The sequence below is a fragment of the Mixophyes fleayi genome, chromosome 1, assembly GCF_038048845.1.
Source record: "Mixophyes fleayi isolate aMixFle1 chromosome 1, aMixFle1.hap1, whole genome shotgun sequence".
In the NCBI taxonomy this organism is placed as follows: Eukaryota; Metazoa; Chordata; class Amphibia; order Anura; family Limnodynastidae; genus Mixophyes; species Mixophyes fleayi.
This window is the reverse complement of record NC_134402.1, coordinates 99,658,366-99,673,714: the sequence shown is the minus strand read 5'-3', so window position 1 is coordinate 99,673,714 and position 15,349 is coordinate 99,658,366. Positions and strand designations below refer to the sequence as shown.

Sequence of the window (15,349 nt, the reverse complement as noted above, 5' to 3'; positions counted from 1 at the left end):
CTCGATAATGCAAATATCTAATCAGCCAATCATGTGGCAGCAACTAAATGCATAAAAGCATGCATACATGGTCAAGAGGTTCAATTGTTGTTCAGACCACACACCAGACTGGGGAAGAAATCTGATCTATGTGACTTTCATTATGGAATGAATGTTGGTGTCAGACTAAGTGGTTTGAGTATCTCAGATACTGCTGATCTCCTGAGATATTCACTCACAACACTCTCTAGATTTTACAAGGAATTGTACCCAAAACAAAACCACCCAGTGAGTGCCAGTTCTTTGAGAATGACCAGACGGGTTCAAGCTAGCAGAAAAGCGACATTAAGGCAAATAACCATGTGTTACAACAGTGGTATTCAGAAGGTCATCCCTGAACACACAGCAACAGAAGACCATACTGGGTTCCACTCCTGTCAGCTAAGAACAGGAAACTAAACTACAGTGGACAGAGGATCACCAAAACTGGACAGTTGACGTTTGTAAAAACGTTGCCTGGACTGACCAACCTATATTTCTGCTGCAACGCACTGCATTTGTCATAAACAACATAAATCCATTGATACATCTCGCCTTGTATCAGCGGTATAGGCTGGTGGTGATGTAATGGTGTAGAGAATGTTTTTCTTGCCACACATTAGGTCACTTTATACTGATCGAGCACCGTTTAAATGCCACACCATGTTACTGACCAAGTGCATCCCTTTATATATGGCCACAGTCTATCCATCCTCTAATAGCTACTTCCAGCAGGATAACGTAGTTCTAGGAACAAGAGAGTGAGTAAAGTGTACTCCTATGGCCTAGACAGTCATTGGATCTCAGTCCAATAGAGCACATTTTGGATGTGGTGGAACGGGAGAGTCGCAGCATGAATGTGCAGGCACCAAATCTGTGTGATGCTATTGTATCAACGTTTCCAGTACATTGTCGGATCAATGCCACAAAGGATCTAGGCTCTTCTGGGGGAAAACGGGGACCTACCCAGTACTAGAAATGAAAATTAGAAAGACAGTAACAAGAAAAAAGTTTATGATATATTTGATGCTCTTTTGAATCTTTGCTCCATATAACAGCGCCACACTGCTGTTTGGTGACTTGCATTCTATTCATGTGTGTATTACTTTTTTTTCTAGAACTCGAGATATGTTTGCACAGCTCGGTTTGGAAGATTACAGTGCAGTAAATGTGCAGATTATAGGTGCTGAAGACTCATATGGACCACATGCTAGAGGCAAAGACGTAAGAATGAGCACATTTATTAATATACAACTTAATTTGCATATAGCATACTTTTTTGGGGGGATTATGACAAAATCTGTGCTTCTGTTTATAAATATAAAAAAAGACGATAGAGTAATTAATATTTGTAATAAGGTTTAGACCTGTCTCGTTATAAGTAAGTTTTTTAAATACTCGTCATGCTGACAACAGTAAAAACACAAATTAAAGAAATTAAGGAATTTATTAGTAAAATAAACAGGAGCACAGGTCTGCAATGCTCTAGTGTTCTCTGGGTTTGTGCCTTTGTGATATAACTATTTTCCCTGTAGGCTTTTCCTTTCTGCAGCTACAAAAAGTGTTATCCTTGATGACTTAAGGTTTAAAGGAGAACACTTTGGATCTGCAAAGCCAGTTTTAAGAGTAAAACATGTTTTTTAGAACTATGTATGAAAATTGTGTATCCTTATGTCTATATTACACTCTTTGTGACTTGTGCCTCCTTACGTGTAGAGAGGCAGAACAGCGGATGGAAGGGGCATGCTAATGTAGGCCAAGTACAATAAAGGTATGTTCACGTACTTGCGCTCTAGAGATAGTCGCAGATACACCAACGCAGGAGTCTGCTATGTTACAGTGACCCTGCCCCTGGAGCAAAGGTCCTGGTGCTGATGTTCATGAGCACGGATCTTTGCAGTTTAAAAAAATAAAGAAAAAGTTCAAATAAATAAATGGAAAAAAAATGATGTAGACACCTGGGCCTATAATGGTGATTTCAGGGGGATAAACAGTGTGTCCTACCCCCCTCCCTCCCCCAGAACAGCAACTACCAGCAGTTGGTTATTACAGGCTGGGCTAGTGACACCATGACAAGGAAACTCGCATGTGGGGTCCTCCTGCCATAATGCCAACCTTAGCCTGGGCACAGGGCTGTTCTCAACAAATAGGGGCTCCTCTACGCAGCTGACTTAGGACTTTAAGATAATGCATAATTGACAGTTACAAAGCAGGGGGTGATTATATATTTACCCTGTCAGATATCATTAAGAAATGGGATTTAAGTCATTGAATTCATTCAAGATCTTGAATATCCAGAAAATTGTGTCAAAGCAGAACCCGTGTAATATTGCAAAGGACCTGCAGTCCTTTGTAGTTGTCCTTTGCAGTTGTAGTCTAGAGTTGGTTGCTCAAACATGATGTGCATGGAAGGGTTGATAAAAGGAATCCTTTCCTACAACCTCATAACAAAAGTCAACTTCTGACATATGTAAAACAATACTCAGATAAGCCAGAACATTTGCTGTGGACTAATCAAACAAAAAGTAATCTGTTTTATTCACAACTACAATCATCATCTCACTCACTCACATCAGTCCCTGCCCCATTGGGGCTTACAATCTAAATTCCTTAACACACACACACAGAGACACAGACTAAGATCAATTTGTTAGTAGCCAATTAACCTACCAGTATGTTTTTGGAGTGTGGGAGGAAACCGGAGCACACAGATGAAACCCACGCAAACACGGGAAGAAGATACAAACTCCTCACAGATAAGGCCGTAGTCGGGAATTGAACTCATGATCCCAGTGCTGTAAGGCAGAAATGCTAACCACTTAGCCACCGTGCTACAATGGACATATTTGGAGGTGGGGGATAGCTGAAGCATTTGAAAGAAAGAACACCTTGTCAACTGTTAAGTATAGGACGGATCTATGGCATCTAGTAGCACCTGAAATAATCTGTTTTTCACTTACTTTTTTTGATAGATAGATATGTATTATGTCATAACAATGTTCGCCTGAGAAAACTGTTACCAGTAATATTTTATTTGTCACCTTTGATAGTCCCCCATTTCTGCACTGTTAGTAATACTTTGTGACACATTTCAGCTTGTTCGGGAAGCGGTCATTTGGCTGGGTGTTCATCACAAACAGAAAAAAGCTCTAGAAATCTTTGCAAGGGAGATTGCACCAGCTGGCACTGGAATGGGTAAAAAAAATTGTATTTACCCCCTCCCCCCTTCTTGTTTTTATGCGTTTACTACTAAAAAAAATATAAATACATTTGCACACAATAAATACATTTTTATTTTAATAATAATACAATAATTTACAAATGCTGCTATCCTATACATTCAAGGGGTCATTTAGCATTGAACTCCTTTTCGCACCGAACGTGCATAGAAAATGATGTGTGCACAAATACATGCGTAATTACATTTGTATGCTGAATCGAATGTATCTCGTTAATACAAACGTTACATCCATTCATTGAAAATCGAATGGGAATCTTCTTTCTTGCAATAGTACACATGGGAATGATGAATAAGTAATGTGAATACACGGCCAAGGCTTGATCTATTATATCTGCAACATTAATGAATAAAGTACTGGAGAGGTCAATAAGCAATAAGCCAATCCAAATTGGGTCAGTAGTACTGCTGATGGTCATCATCATAATCATCATCATCATTTTTTTGCACCAGCCCTCCAGTACTTGCAAGAGATACACCTCCTAAGAGGTGTATCTGGAGATGCATCCCTGTCTAATTATGTCACAATTACATGAATGCTCCCTAACTGTATTCTGATTACGCCTGCTTACCCCCATACTGAGTGCTCACCCCCATTCTGAGCGCTCACCCCCATTCTGCCTCTCCAAGCACAAGGGTTTGCAAGTCTATCATAGGCAAACCTCTACATACAGACGCCTGTTTGGTACACAGTACATAAATGTATATCTTACACCAAAATATTGGTGTACCCCAACTGTAAAGGAGGCCCTCAGTCATTATAACAAATTTTTCATCACTTTATTTTAAAAATTTATAAACGTAATGATCTAAACATTTAGGACTGACTGATCTGGTGGACAGTGTGTATTTATGCTTATGTGGAACATTTTGATTGCTTGTGGTTGGCTGATATAGTTGCTTAATGATAAAATAACTCACAATATTTAGTCTTGGATGAACTGCTCAGTAATCTGATTGTTCTAAACTTTATATGTAACACTGGCCCAGGTTTAGAGTTTTCCCCCATTAGGTCCCTTGTCTTGTGCCATTCCCTGCCTCTCCTTTCCCATGACTCCACCTTTACTGGACTGCAGTGCTGACAGTGCACAGTTATTGCGGTAACTTGTTGTGGACCCTCAGTGGGCTCATAGAACAGTCCCTAAATAGCATGGGTTAGAAATGGTGAGTCCTAAGAGATTTATTAGATTACTTATCAGTGGCCTGTCTGTGTTTTCTCTCCTTGAGTGAACTATAGACCCTTCAGCTGTCATTTATTTAGATGTTTTCCTCACTTAAGGGACTTACTGGTCCACTGTCTGTCACATAAACGCTCACACAGCCAAAGGTCTCCTCCTGGGAAGTGGACTGTGTACTGATATAGATCTCACCAGTAGCGTACATGACTGATTTGAGGGGAGCATACTTTATCTATCGCTCTTGCAGTCAGGCACTGAGCAGCAAGCCAATCTTACATTACGTGCCTCCACTGCATGTACAGTAGGGCTGGAGTTCTACTTCTCCAGCTCCATGCTGCAGGTCACTGGTGAGACAGTGTACCAAACACTGGAACCACTACTGAAGTCCTAATGTAACCCAGAAATCAGCCATTCTTCCCTGCAACACTCAATCTGATAAAACACCTGACAAGAACATTGTCAGCAGCAAATTTAAAAATACAAAAGTCCGCCGTTATAGGATCCAAGTGGATCCTTGCAGCCTTGGATAGGACAGGAGAATAATAAATGTGAATGTGTGCTGTCTTCCCAGTCATATCTCAAACATTAATGAACATAATGAAGCAATCTATTAGAAATTAACATTGATCAAAAATGTTGAAATATTGTTTTTAAATTCCCTATGGAAAATATATTTACACAACAGTATAACAGATACGCTATAAATACATACATAATACACTATTTAGAAACAAATATGATGCATGCCAATCTTTATATATATATACCGTATATACTCGAGTATAAGTCGACCCGAATATAAGCCGAGGCACCCAATTTTACCTCAAAAAACTATGAAAACTTATTGACTCGAGTATAAGCCTAGTGTGGGAAATGCAGCAGCTACTGGTAAATTTCAAAAATAAAAATAGAATTAACAGTTCCATTTTGATGACTTTTTATAGATTTTTTTATACTGTGCAACTTTATATATTATTATGCCAATTTGCTAATCAATGAGCTGTAGCCTATGTTTCAGGTTTGGGCTACCTTCAGCTCTCCAGTTCTTCTGGACCATAAGCAGCTGCCACAGGCTAAAACTTGTACAACAGCAGGTGCTACAAGTTCTCTAAACCTGATAAATGCCTCCATGACAGCTTACAGAATTCTGCCCTTAATAGTGTCTGGACATCATACATAAAGAGGGGACGTTATTATGAGAACACAGGAAGACACTTTATAAAGGAATTGCAGAACAATTCCTAAGTTTAGAGATGGTTCTCTCTCAGTAAAACTAGAGTAAAGGGACTGCAATGTATGGATTTACATTACCATTATCTGTTTTATTTGGATTCATAGTTTGCAATTGAAAAGTGTGAATGAATAAAGATTGTTTAAACCAAACCCCCCTTATAAGTAAGCGCTCCGTGCTTGGGGACTAGAGGATGGATGATGCGTCCCAGGCACTGCACTCACCTTTTGGGTCTATCTGGAAGCCGCAAGAGTTGCCGAGGTTGCAGTGAAAGATGGACATTTCCCAGCAGCACCCGGAGCCCAAGACGCAGACAATCAGGAACAGCAGTCTGCAACGGGACCCAAGAGAACCACTGCATATGTGCAGTCTAATGCCGGGCAGCGTCTGAGAGAGTGTTCCCGACATGGCTCTGCGCAGTGTGACGTGATGTCAGAGGTCACTCTGCACAGGCCGCACCTCCACCATCCACCTTGCCCGCTTCTCTCCCCACTAGGGATGCCGCTCACCTAGCTCACTCGAGTATAAGCCGAGGGGGGACTTTTTCAGCACAAAAAATGTGCTGAAAAACTAGGCTTATACTCAAGTATATATGGTATATATATATATATATATATATATATATATATATATATATATATATATATATATATATATATCTATATCTATACATACATACCGATTATAATAGTTTACATGTGACATGGGTCACCACACAACAAAACAGTGATACAGTGGCGCACGCAGGGGGGTTTCTGAGTCTCTAGAAACCCCCCCCCCCCTGCGCTAACTAAGTGGCCACTGTCCTATACAGCAGCCGCGGCGCTGTCAAAGAAGCGTCCGCGGCGGTGCTGTATTGTATATAGCACCGCCGCAGATGCTTCTTAGACAGCGCCGCGGCTGCTGTAAAGGACAGCGCTGGCGAAACGGAGCTGCTGCGCATGCGCAGCAGCTCTCTCTCTGGGTTTTTTTTTGGGGGGGGTCGTCGGGGAGAACACCCCCCCCTCCCCCCCCCCGACAATCCTCCGTGCGCCCCTGTGATAATTAACTTTAAACAGCTACATCTCTTCTAAATGTGTCATTATATGATCCAATTTTCAAACACTTCTAGAATATTACTTCTTATTTATAGACCGGTCTCTTTTTATGTGTTCAAAGTATCTAGTGGGCATTGCTGTATTTTTGTAATTATCAATCAGCTTTCCACCCCTAGAGGTAAATGTATGAAGCTCTGATTTTTGCAAGTCGCTGGAATTTGCAAGTTTGCCTTTACAAGCCATTCCCGCTTTAAAATTCCCCTGGAAATTCGCCAATTACCGACGACTTTCAGAAATCGGAGGTTCATACATTTACCCCCAAATGTCTTATAGAATAAATCACTGTGAGAAATAAGTATAATTTACATTTTACAGAGCGGTCCTGCAAATAGTTATTCAAGTCAATGATTGAGAGGAATTAGAAACTATTTTTTTACAGTATATACAGTATATAAAAAAAATATTTGTGTGTTCTTGTTCAAGCTGTTTCTTTTCTTTCTAATTAAATCTATCCCATATTTTTCCCATCATTGTTACATATAAAATTATCTTGGTGCATAATTAACAATCATGATATTTCGGAAGTTGACCTATAAAATATGCTCGCCCCGGACTGCGAAGATACAGAGCTGGCTGTGTTTGTGTACTTAAAGCTATATTTACACAAGAAAGTTCAATCAATGGTCATACATGCTAAATTAAAATGATTTTGGCATTTGTAGTTTCACAACAAAAGTCTATGTCGCTTCTCATTTGAGACAGTTCTGTTCTTTAGTGCAGTATGTAACTCAGAATTCCCACCCAAGAACTCTGCTTCCATTACTCTAAAATTGCATACAATACTTCAATCATTTGCATTTTATGTTGACATATTTACTTTTCTTCCATGACATACCATAAAATAAGTCTTTATTTTGTGGTGTAAGAATAATATTAATAATATTTACATATGTAGTTTTCTAAAATTGTTTTCAGTGCTAATTAGATATACATTTGCTGAAATGAATATTGCAAAAAAGTGTTGCCGATTAAAACCTCTTGCTCATACTTGCCTACTTTTAGGCACTGAAGTCCGGGAGATCCCAGAGAGGGGGCAGGATGGCGCGGTGAATCACGTCATTTTGGCCCCGCCCCCATATCGAAAATGATGGTTTAATGCAGGACCGGGGCCAAAATGGCGCAATTCGCCGCAAATCGCGTTATTTTGGCCAGGTATTTGCCGGATGAGGGAGACTTGCCTGCTCTCCCGGGGGTGAGGGAGACTGGCCCGGATTTCGGGAGTCTCCCGGACATTCCGGGAGAGTTGGCAAGTATGTGTCTTACTAAACTTTGATAGAGTACATCCACCTCCTATCACACCTTAACCTCCTAAACAATAATGTTGCTGTTATTGCCCTGACAGGCAATATGTTGGAATAGCAGCCACAGTGTAGATAAGACATCAAATGTTTAAGCTGTGGTGTCTAATTATAATACATATCATCAGAAAACACTGCCACTTAACCCTTCACAAACTAATGTGTCTTTAAATGGCAACTACATGCTATTTCATATTAAATTGTTATTATCTATAGAGCCTGAGAATTATTCAACAGTAAAAATGACTTTCCTTGCCCTAATCTGTTGGCTAGGTATAGGCAGGCCCGGCGCTCCCATTAGGCAACCTTAGGCAGTTGCCTAGGGCGCCGGGATCTGCAGGGCGCCGCTGACTAGATTTTCTAATCTAGTCAGCGGTTCAGGAGAGAAGGGCACCGCCGCCGCTGTATTTCCATCTCACACTAGTCACACATGACGTCAGTGATCATGTGATAGACTGTCCGGCGGCGCCTCTGAGTTCTCCCCTCCCCTCTCAGCATGCATCGCGAGGAGCAGCTAGAGGAAGAAAAGGTAAGTAACATTTAATTAATTATTCTTTTATCTGGTGTACGGGGGGTGTGCGGTGAGCGGGGGACGGGCGGGGAGCGAGCGGCGGCGTTATTTTGCCTAGGGCGCCGTGAACCCTAGCACCGGCGCTGGGTATAGGCTATATCAAACGGTATTACTTTCTGACGCTTCTCTTTATTTTGTTACTACTTGTCAGAGGCAACAGCAGCCTGCGGATCAGTAGTGTACAAGGAACCACTAAACATTAGTATTGGATGGTGTTTCAAATATCAATGCTATCAATACCTGCTCATTATCCGTTGGCTTGGAGCAGGTCTTCATATAAAACTGTTCTTGAACACACTCATACACTTTGGGCAATATGCCGCCGGACATCACCGGCTGTACACATTACCACTGGTTACGGTAAGGAATCGCCGCTCATTTCCCTGCGTACTTCTATGGGATGAGAGGAAAAACATGTGAAGATACATTACCGCAGAGTGCCTACACTGAGCATTCCGGAGGCACTTCTCGGCTCATCGCTGCAGATTGAATTCCCCCCTTTCAGTCAGTTTAGTCAGTCTGACCCATACTGCCTGTCTCCATTTCATGACTATGCTGATAACTGCCCTTTCCCTGCTCTGGCCAATGTAGCTAATAGTAAGCCAACACTTTAAATAGTGTTCATATTTATGGAGGCCATACAATACTTTATCTGGTTTCTATTTAGCGGGATCTCCATAGCACTGTTATTGCTGGTATTCTCCTTAGGTATAATACTGTTTGCAGCCACATAGTATGCCTCAGTATAGTGAAAAGCACCGCTATTTTGTTTTGTCTTTAGCTCATAATAGCATACTACAGGGATTAATTTTGCCAAATATCGCTTTGCCCTCACATTTTAATGAAACTGTAGCTCCACTTACATTAGGAATACATGTTTAGGACCAGATGCAAAGCTGTTTTCTTGACTGGCAGAAATCAGTGCAAAGTGTCTGCATTGACTCCTCTCTTATACTTGTTTTTTTACTTCCTCTCTTATTTAATATATCCTGGGTGCCTGCTGGTGTCACAGGGAGGTTATTACAGGATACAAGTTCCATGCCACCAAATTCCAATCTCAGATTGTTATTTCTTTAACACCGCCTTATCCCTTCTTTCATTCCCAAGATCTGATCCTGCCATATGGTGATTTCAAACTCTAAATAAAAAAGGGGGTCTATAGCGGGGAAGAACCGTTGTATATTTTATAACCTGGGACTTTTGGACGTCCAACCCGCAAATTGCACCCACAAGATAGCGATACCAGTTACCCCCTTCCTTGTCATGGCACTCATTAATGCTATTTTAAAAACATCTGCATAGCTGTTGGTGCTGTTTGCTAGCTTTACGCACAACGGACATTGACAAGCAGCCAATCCATCTCTAACTAATGTTACCCTAAAAATCAACCCCCCTTAATGTTGTGGCAGTGATAAAGCATTCAAATCTGCATTACAATCATAATGCAGCAACAACAATTATACACACTGATTTGAAAATCTAATTAGCAGCAGAGCAAAATGATTGCATTTTTTAGTCATGGTTTAAAGGTCTGTTAGTGCAACCATATAATCATACCCTAAAACTTGCAACTGTTGCAGATGTCTTGTGTTAACATTGCTCTGTGCTTTCCTTTCGGAAATTAATATACTCGAAAATATCCAGGACAACTGTAATCTAGGGTTATTATATTTATTATTATTAAGGAATGTTGCAGCTGTACCTGCAGTATCATTCATTACCCCCAAGTCCTGTGAGCTAAAGAGTCATTTTGTTGGTCTGCAGCTTAGGAATAGTGGAGATTCCACAGAAATGCAGCTATTGGAATTTTTTCTTAAATCTGCTTTTTGTTGGGTGGTTTTATCTACTGCTTTTGCTTGATATAGCAACTAGGAAGAGTCTGGTGCCTGAGAGACGAGTCAGAGTGCATGTCCGCTGCCAGCCGTGGGACTTGTATCGTTGTAATCGCAAAGGTTTTAGATATTTTTACATGGGTACAAATGATCATTAAATTATTATAGTCTTTGTGGATCAGAACAGAACTGATAATGTTTGCATGAAAATTGTGTTTATTTGTTTCTTAAGTGTTAGAAGTAAGTCTATATCTACAAGCATTCATAGCATACAGTCACTGTTTGGACGGCTGACCTGTGATTCACATTGCACTGACCTCCATTTGACTTCACAATGGCAGCTGGTTATTGTAGCATGAGATTTCAAAGTGCTTCTGTATTTATAAATATTATGACTGATAATAAGTACATAACAAGTTGAAGACACTTTGCAATAGGAGTCATAAGTTTAATAGTTTGACCTGCTCCCCGTTTGACCTCATTCTTATAGATAATAGTTTACAATGTCAGGACCTCTCCTAGCCAACAAGGGCAATGGCTTGGTGACATTGTATTGCCCCACACATGTCCGCAAAATAACAGTGTTGACTAAAACAGATATCAATTCATTCTAACTTGAGCTTTTCACTTTCCCACAGTATAATATTGGCATTACAATATGTGCTAAAGAAGAACAGAAGACCATTCCACATTATTATTCACCCAGCATAATGTTAGCATTATTAAACAAAAGTGTCATTTGAAATTTGCTTAGTAAATAATGTTAAATGTCCCTAGGTACCAATATCTGTCCTCCTTCTTTTCCTATTCTTTTCTTGTCTGTGCGTATAGATGTGTCCCAAGTCATCATGAAATCCTCTTGTCTCGGTGATACATCCCCTGTATGATTCACACTGCGATCACAGTGGGACATGCTGTCATATGGATTCTGTATATAGTACAACCATGCCAGGAAATAATTTAGTCCACATTAATATATGTTTATAATATGTACATAATAGAGATGCTCAAACTGGTATGGTTCTGCTAAGCTTTATGGAAATTCATCGGGATTCTTCAAATTTCATACCCACTTAAATAATCGATAAAGTCTAATAAATTTGAACATGTTTGTCACACACCAGACCCGCAGACTACTCAGTCGGGGCCCAGCATACTGACCTGTGTGCCCCCGCCGCCTTCTCTCCGGCACTGAGCGCCGCATCTTGCATGGTGGCCACCATATTGGATTCTGCGCAGACCTGTCTTTTATTCATTTTGCAGTCCAGCCATAGGCTAATTAATTAGGCCTTCCAGACTATTTAAGGCACCTGAGTGCCTCCAATGGTGCCAGATCTTCAAGCCCGCCTGCCTGATCAGGAGTGATCATCCCTATATCCTGTGACTTGACTGTCGCTCCACCTGGTATCCAGCTCCAAACTTCCCAGCTTACCTGGACCTCAGTGCTGCCTATGCCTGCAGACTATCGCTCCACCTGGTGTCCTGCTCCAAGCTTCCCAGCTTTACCTGGACAACCGAACAACCTCAGCCTACAGATGATCGCCTCCACCAGCATACCTTCACCACCTGTACCTGCTTGCTTCTAGATTCCTTTGCTATCTCCAACAGGTCTCGCTTGCTTACCCACAAGGAGAACCTTTCTTTTTGGAAACCAATTTGAAATTAAAAAAGGAAAAATACATTTTTGATTTTATTAAAATGGTAATGTAAACATGAATATTTACTGGGAGACAAAGTACTCAGGTTGCATTGTTAGTGGATACTTGTGAAGTTCTTATCCTTTACAGAAGATGAATATACTGTATATGTGAAATAAATATAGATCTGGAGAGAGATTATTGTTGCCCTTGTTGGACTCCGCACCTCCCAGTAGGGTAGCATCAAACCAAGCAGATTGCAAGGATCCCAGAGAAACCCTGAATTATGTTCTAGTCAGCTCGCACATATTTGAGCCACTTTGCACACGCCTGAGTTTTTGAATTTCAAATTTGATTTATTTATTTTCGTTGTGAACACAATAGCGTTTTCAAGAATTATTCAAATTCTTTTTATATTAATTAAAAAAATATTGTTTTGATAGTGCTTTAAAAAAATTGCTGTTGTTTTTTTAAAAACACTAATTTTAATGTAATCAGCAAACCTGAATTGTGAATCTGAAATGCAAGCCACAAATTTTGAGCTGCAAGTTCAAGTCAGGGTCCATAGCCCAATTTAATAGCCCGGTTTGACATTTTCATGCATCACTAGCACAGAAGATATTGACTGGTGAGCAGGGTCCTAAAATATAAGTAGGGGAAACCATGATAGTTGAACAATTTTTATTGAATATTGATCCACTTACTGTGTAGCATTTAAGACAGTATTGATTTATGTTTGATGTGTAGATTTGTGGATAAAAAGTTTTTTAGGTATCAAAGCATGTAGTTTATTGTGTCATAGCTGTCACGAGAATGGGTGACACAATCTGCATAGTGCATACTTGCCTACTCTCCCAGACTTTTCGGGAGGTTGGGGAGCCCTCCCAGATGTGGTGGAAGCAGGGCTTAACTGCGCAATTTTGCATCATTAATCGACACCCCCTGCTGTAAAATGCCACAAATTTTGACATTTCCTAGCAGGGAGTTTGGGGTACGGTTACACAGTAACGTCACCAGGGCCGGTGCTAGGGTTTGCGGCGCCCTAGGCAAAATTTCGTCGCCCCGCCCCCCCGAACGTACTAAATAAAAAAATAATTAGATTTTATATACCTTTTCTTCCTCTAGCTGCTCCTCGCGATGCATGCGGGGAGGGAAGGGGGGCGTCGGGAAGAACTTTATTCACACTGTCTGTCAGTGACAGACAATGTGATACTTCAGAGGCGCCGCCGGACAGACTATCACATGATCACAGTGATCATGTTTGAGATGCGCCGCGGACATTGAAAAACAGCACCCCGCCGCCGCTGCACTTCTCTCCCGAACCGCTGATTAGAAAATCTAGTCAGCGGCGCCCTGCAGGTCCCGGCGCCCTAGGCAACTGCCTAAGGTTGCCTAATGGGAGCGCCGGGCCTGAACGTCACCACGCCTCCTCCTACCCCGTGCCACATGACCTCTCCTCCAAAATCTCCCGGAGAAGAGTTTTGAAAGGTCTGCAAGTATGGCATAGTGTGGTTTTTTGGGGGTTTTTTTTTTGGTACAGGGACTCTGGATTGTTTGTAATATGTAAGGTTCAGTAATATGTGTAGTATTTTTGTTTATTTTATTTGGACCCACATAGAATTTACTTTGCAGTTATGCCATAGATTGTTTAAATTCTCATGTATTTAGTGTAACCATGTTACGTAGGGAGTGAGCAATGCCTCTCCCCTGTAACACAATTGGTCATTCCTTAGATAAAACTTAGGACTGCAATTTACATACAAACTCATACTTGCCAACCCTGTTTCCTAATGTGAACCCTGGAGGGTGCCTACTGTTCCGAGAGGACTCAACATTTGGGAGCCACATGGGTATTCCAGGAAAGTCGGCAAGTATGCACAAGTTCCCTGCTAAAGGCTAAAGGTTTACAAAAATGTGTGCGTCCGAACTACTATTGTCTAGTGTGCTCCGCTTTTTACTCTAGCCAATTCTTGACATATGTTCCCAATGATTACTTTTTTTTAATCACTTTTACTTGCCTTTTTCCACTCAGATGAGTATTTTGGTGAATGTATTTATTTTTTGCGTCTGTGGATGGGAGTGGGTTGGACTATATATATGACCCTGATTTTTTTTATATAGTTTCTAAACTTATATTAGTCATTGAATATATATAGTCATGGCCAAAAGTTTTGAGAATGACACAAATATTATTTTTCACAAAGTCTGCTGCCTCCGTTTTTATGATGGCAATTTGCATATACTGCAGAATGTCTGTAAAAAAATCTTGTCCGGAAAAGGAAAGGTGAGCGCTACCATCAGTCCTGTGTCATGCCAACAGTAAAGCATCCTGAGACCATTCATGTGGGGTTGCTTCTCAGCCAAGGGAGTGGGCTCACTCACAATTTTGCCTAAGAACACAGCCATGAATGGTACCAAAGCATCCTCCAAGAGCAACTTCTTCCAACCATCCAAGAACAGTTTGGTGACAAACAATGCCTTTTCCACCATGATGGAGCACCTTGCAATTAGGCAAAAGTGATAACTAAGTGGCCCAGGGATCAAAACATCGAGATTTTGGGTCCATGGCCAGGAAACTCCCCACACCTTAATCCCATTGAGAACTTGTGGTCAATCCTTAAGAGGTGGGTGGACAAAGAAAAGCCTACAAATTCTGACAAACTCCAAGCAATGATTAGGCAAAAATAGGCGACCATCACTCAGTATGTGGCCCAGAAGTTGACTGACAGCATGCCAGGATGAATTGCAGAGGTCTTCAAAAAGAAGGATCAACACTGCAAATATTGACTGTTTGCATAAACTTAATGTAATTTTCAATAAAAGCTTTTGACACTTATGAGATGCTTGTAATTTGACTTCAGTATACCATAGCAGCACGGTGGCGAAGTGGTTAGCACATCTGCCTCACAGCGCTGTGGTCATGAGTTCAATTCCCGACCATGGCCTTATCTGTGTGGAGTTTGTATGTTCTCCCTGTGTTTGCATGGGTTTCCTCCGGGTGCTCTGGTTTCCTCCCACACTCCAAAAACATACTGGTAGGTTAATTGGCTACTATAAAAAAAAAAAAAAATTGACCCTAGTCTCTCTGTCTGTCTGTGTGTATGTTAGGGAATTTAGCCCAATGGGGCAGGGACTGATGTGAATGAGTTCTCTGTACAGCGCTGCGGAATCAGTGGCGCTATATAAATAAATGATGATAAATGATGATGATAGCAACATCTGACAAAAAGGTCTAAAAACACTGAAGCA

The 15,349-nt window shown here is 41.0% G+C and overlaps 1 protein-coding gene across 2 annotated transcripts in view; it reads left to right on the top strand.

The window, feature by feature from the left end:
* Positions 1-15,349, top strand: part of LOC142140654 (uncharacterized) — a 74,528-nt gene that overhangs the window by 36,029 nt on the left and 23,150 nt on the right. For both annotated transcript variants that reach the window (XM_075198409.1, XM_075198399.1), the window contains 2 exons: positions 1,137-1,242; positions 3,114-3,213. In XM_075198409.1, the coding sequence (XP_075054510.1) occupies positions 1,137-1,242; positions 3,114-3,213 (206 nt within the window). The remainder of the gene's footprint in view (positions 1-1,136; positions 1,243-3,113; positions 3,214-15,349) is intronic.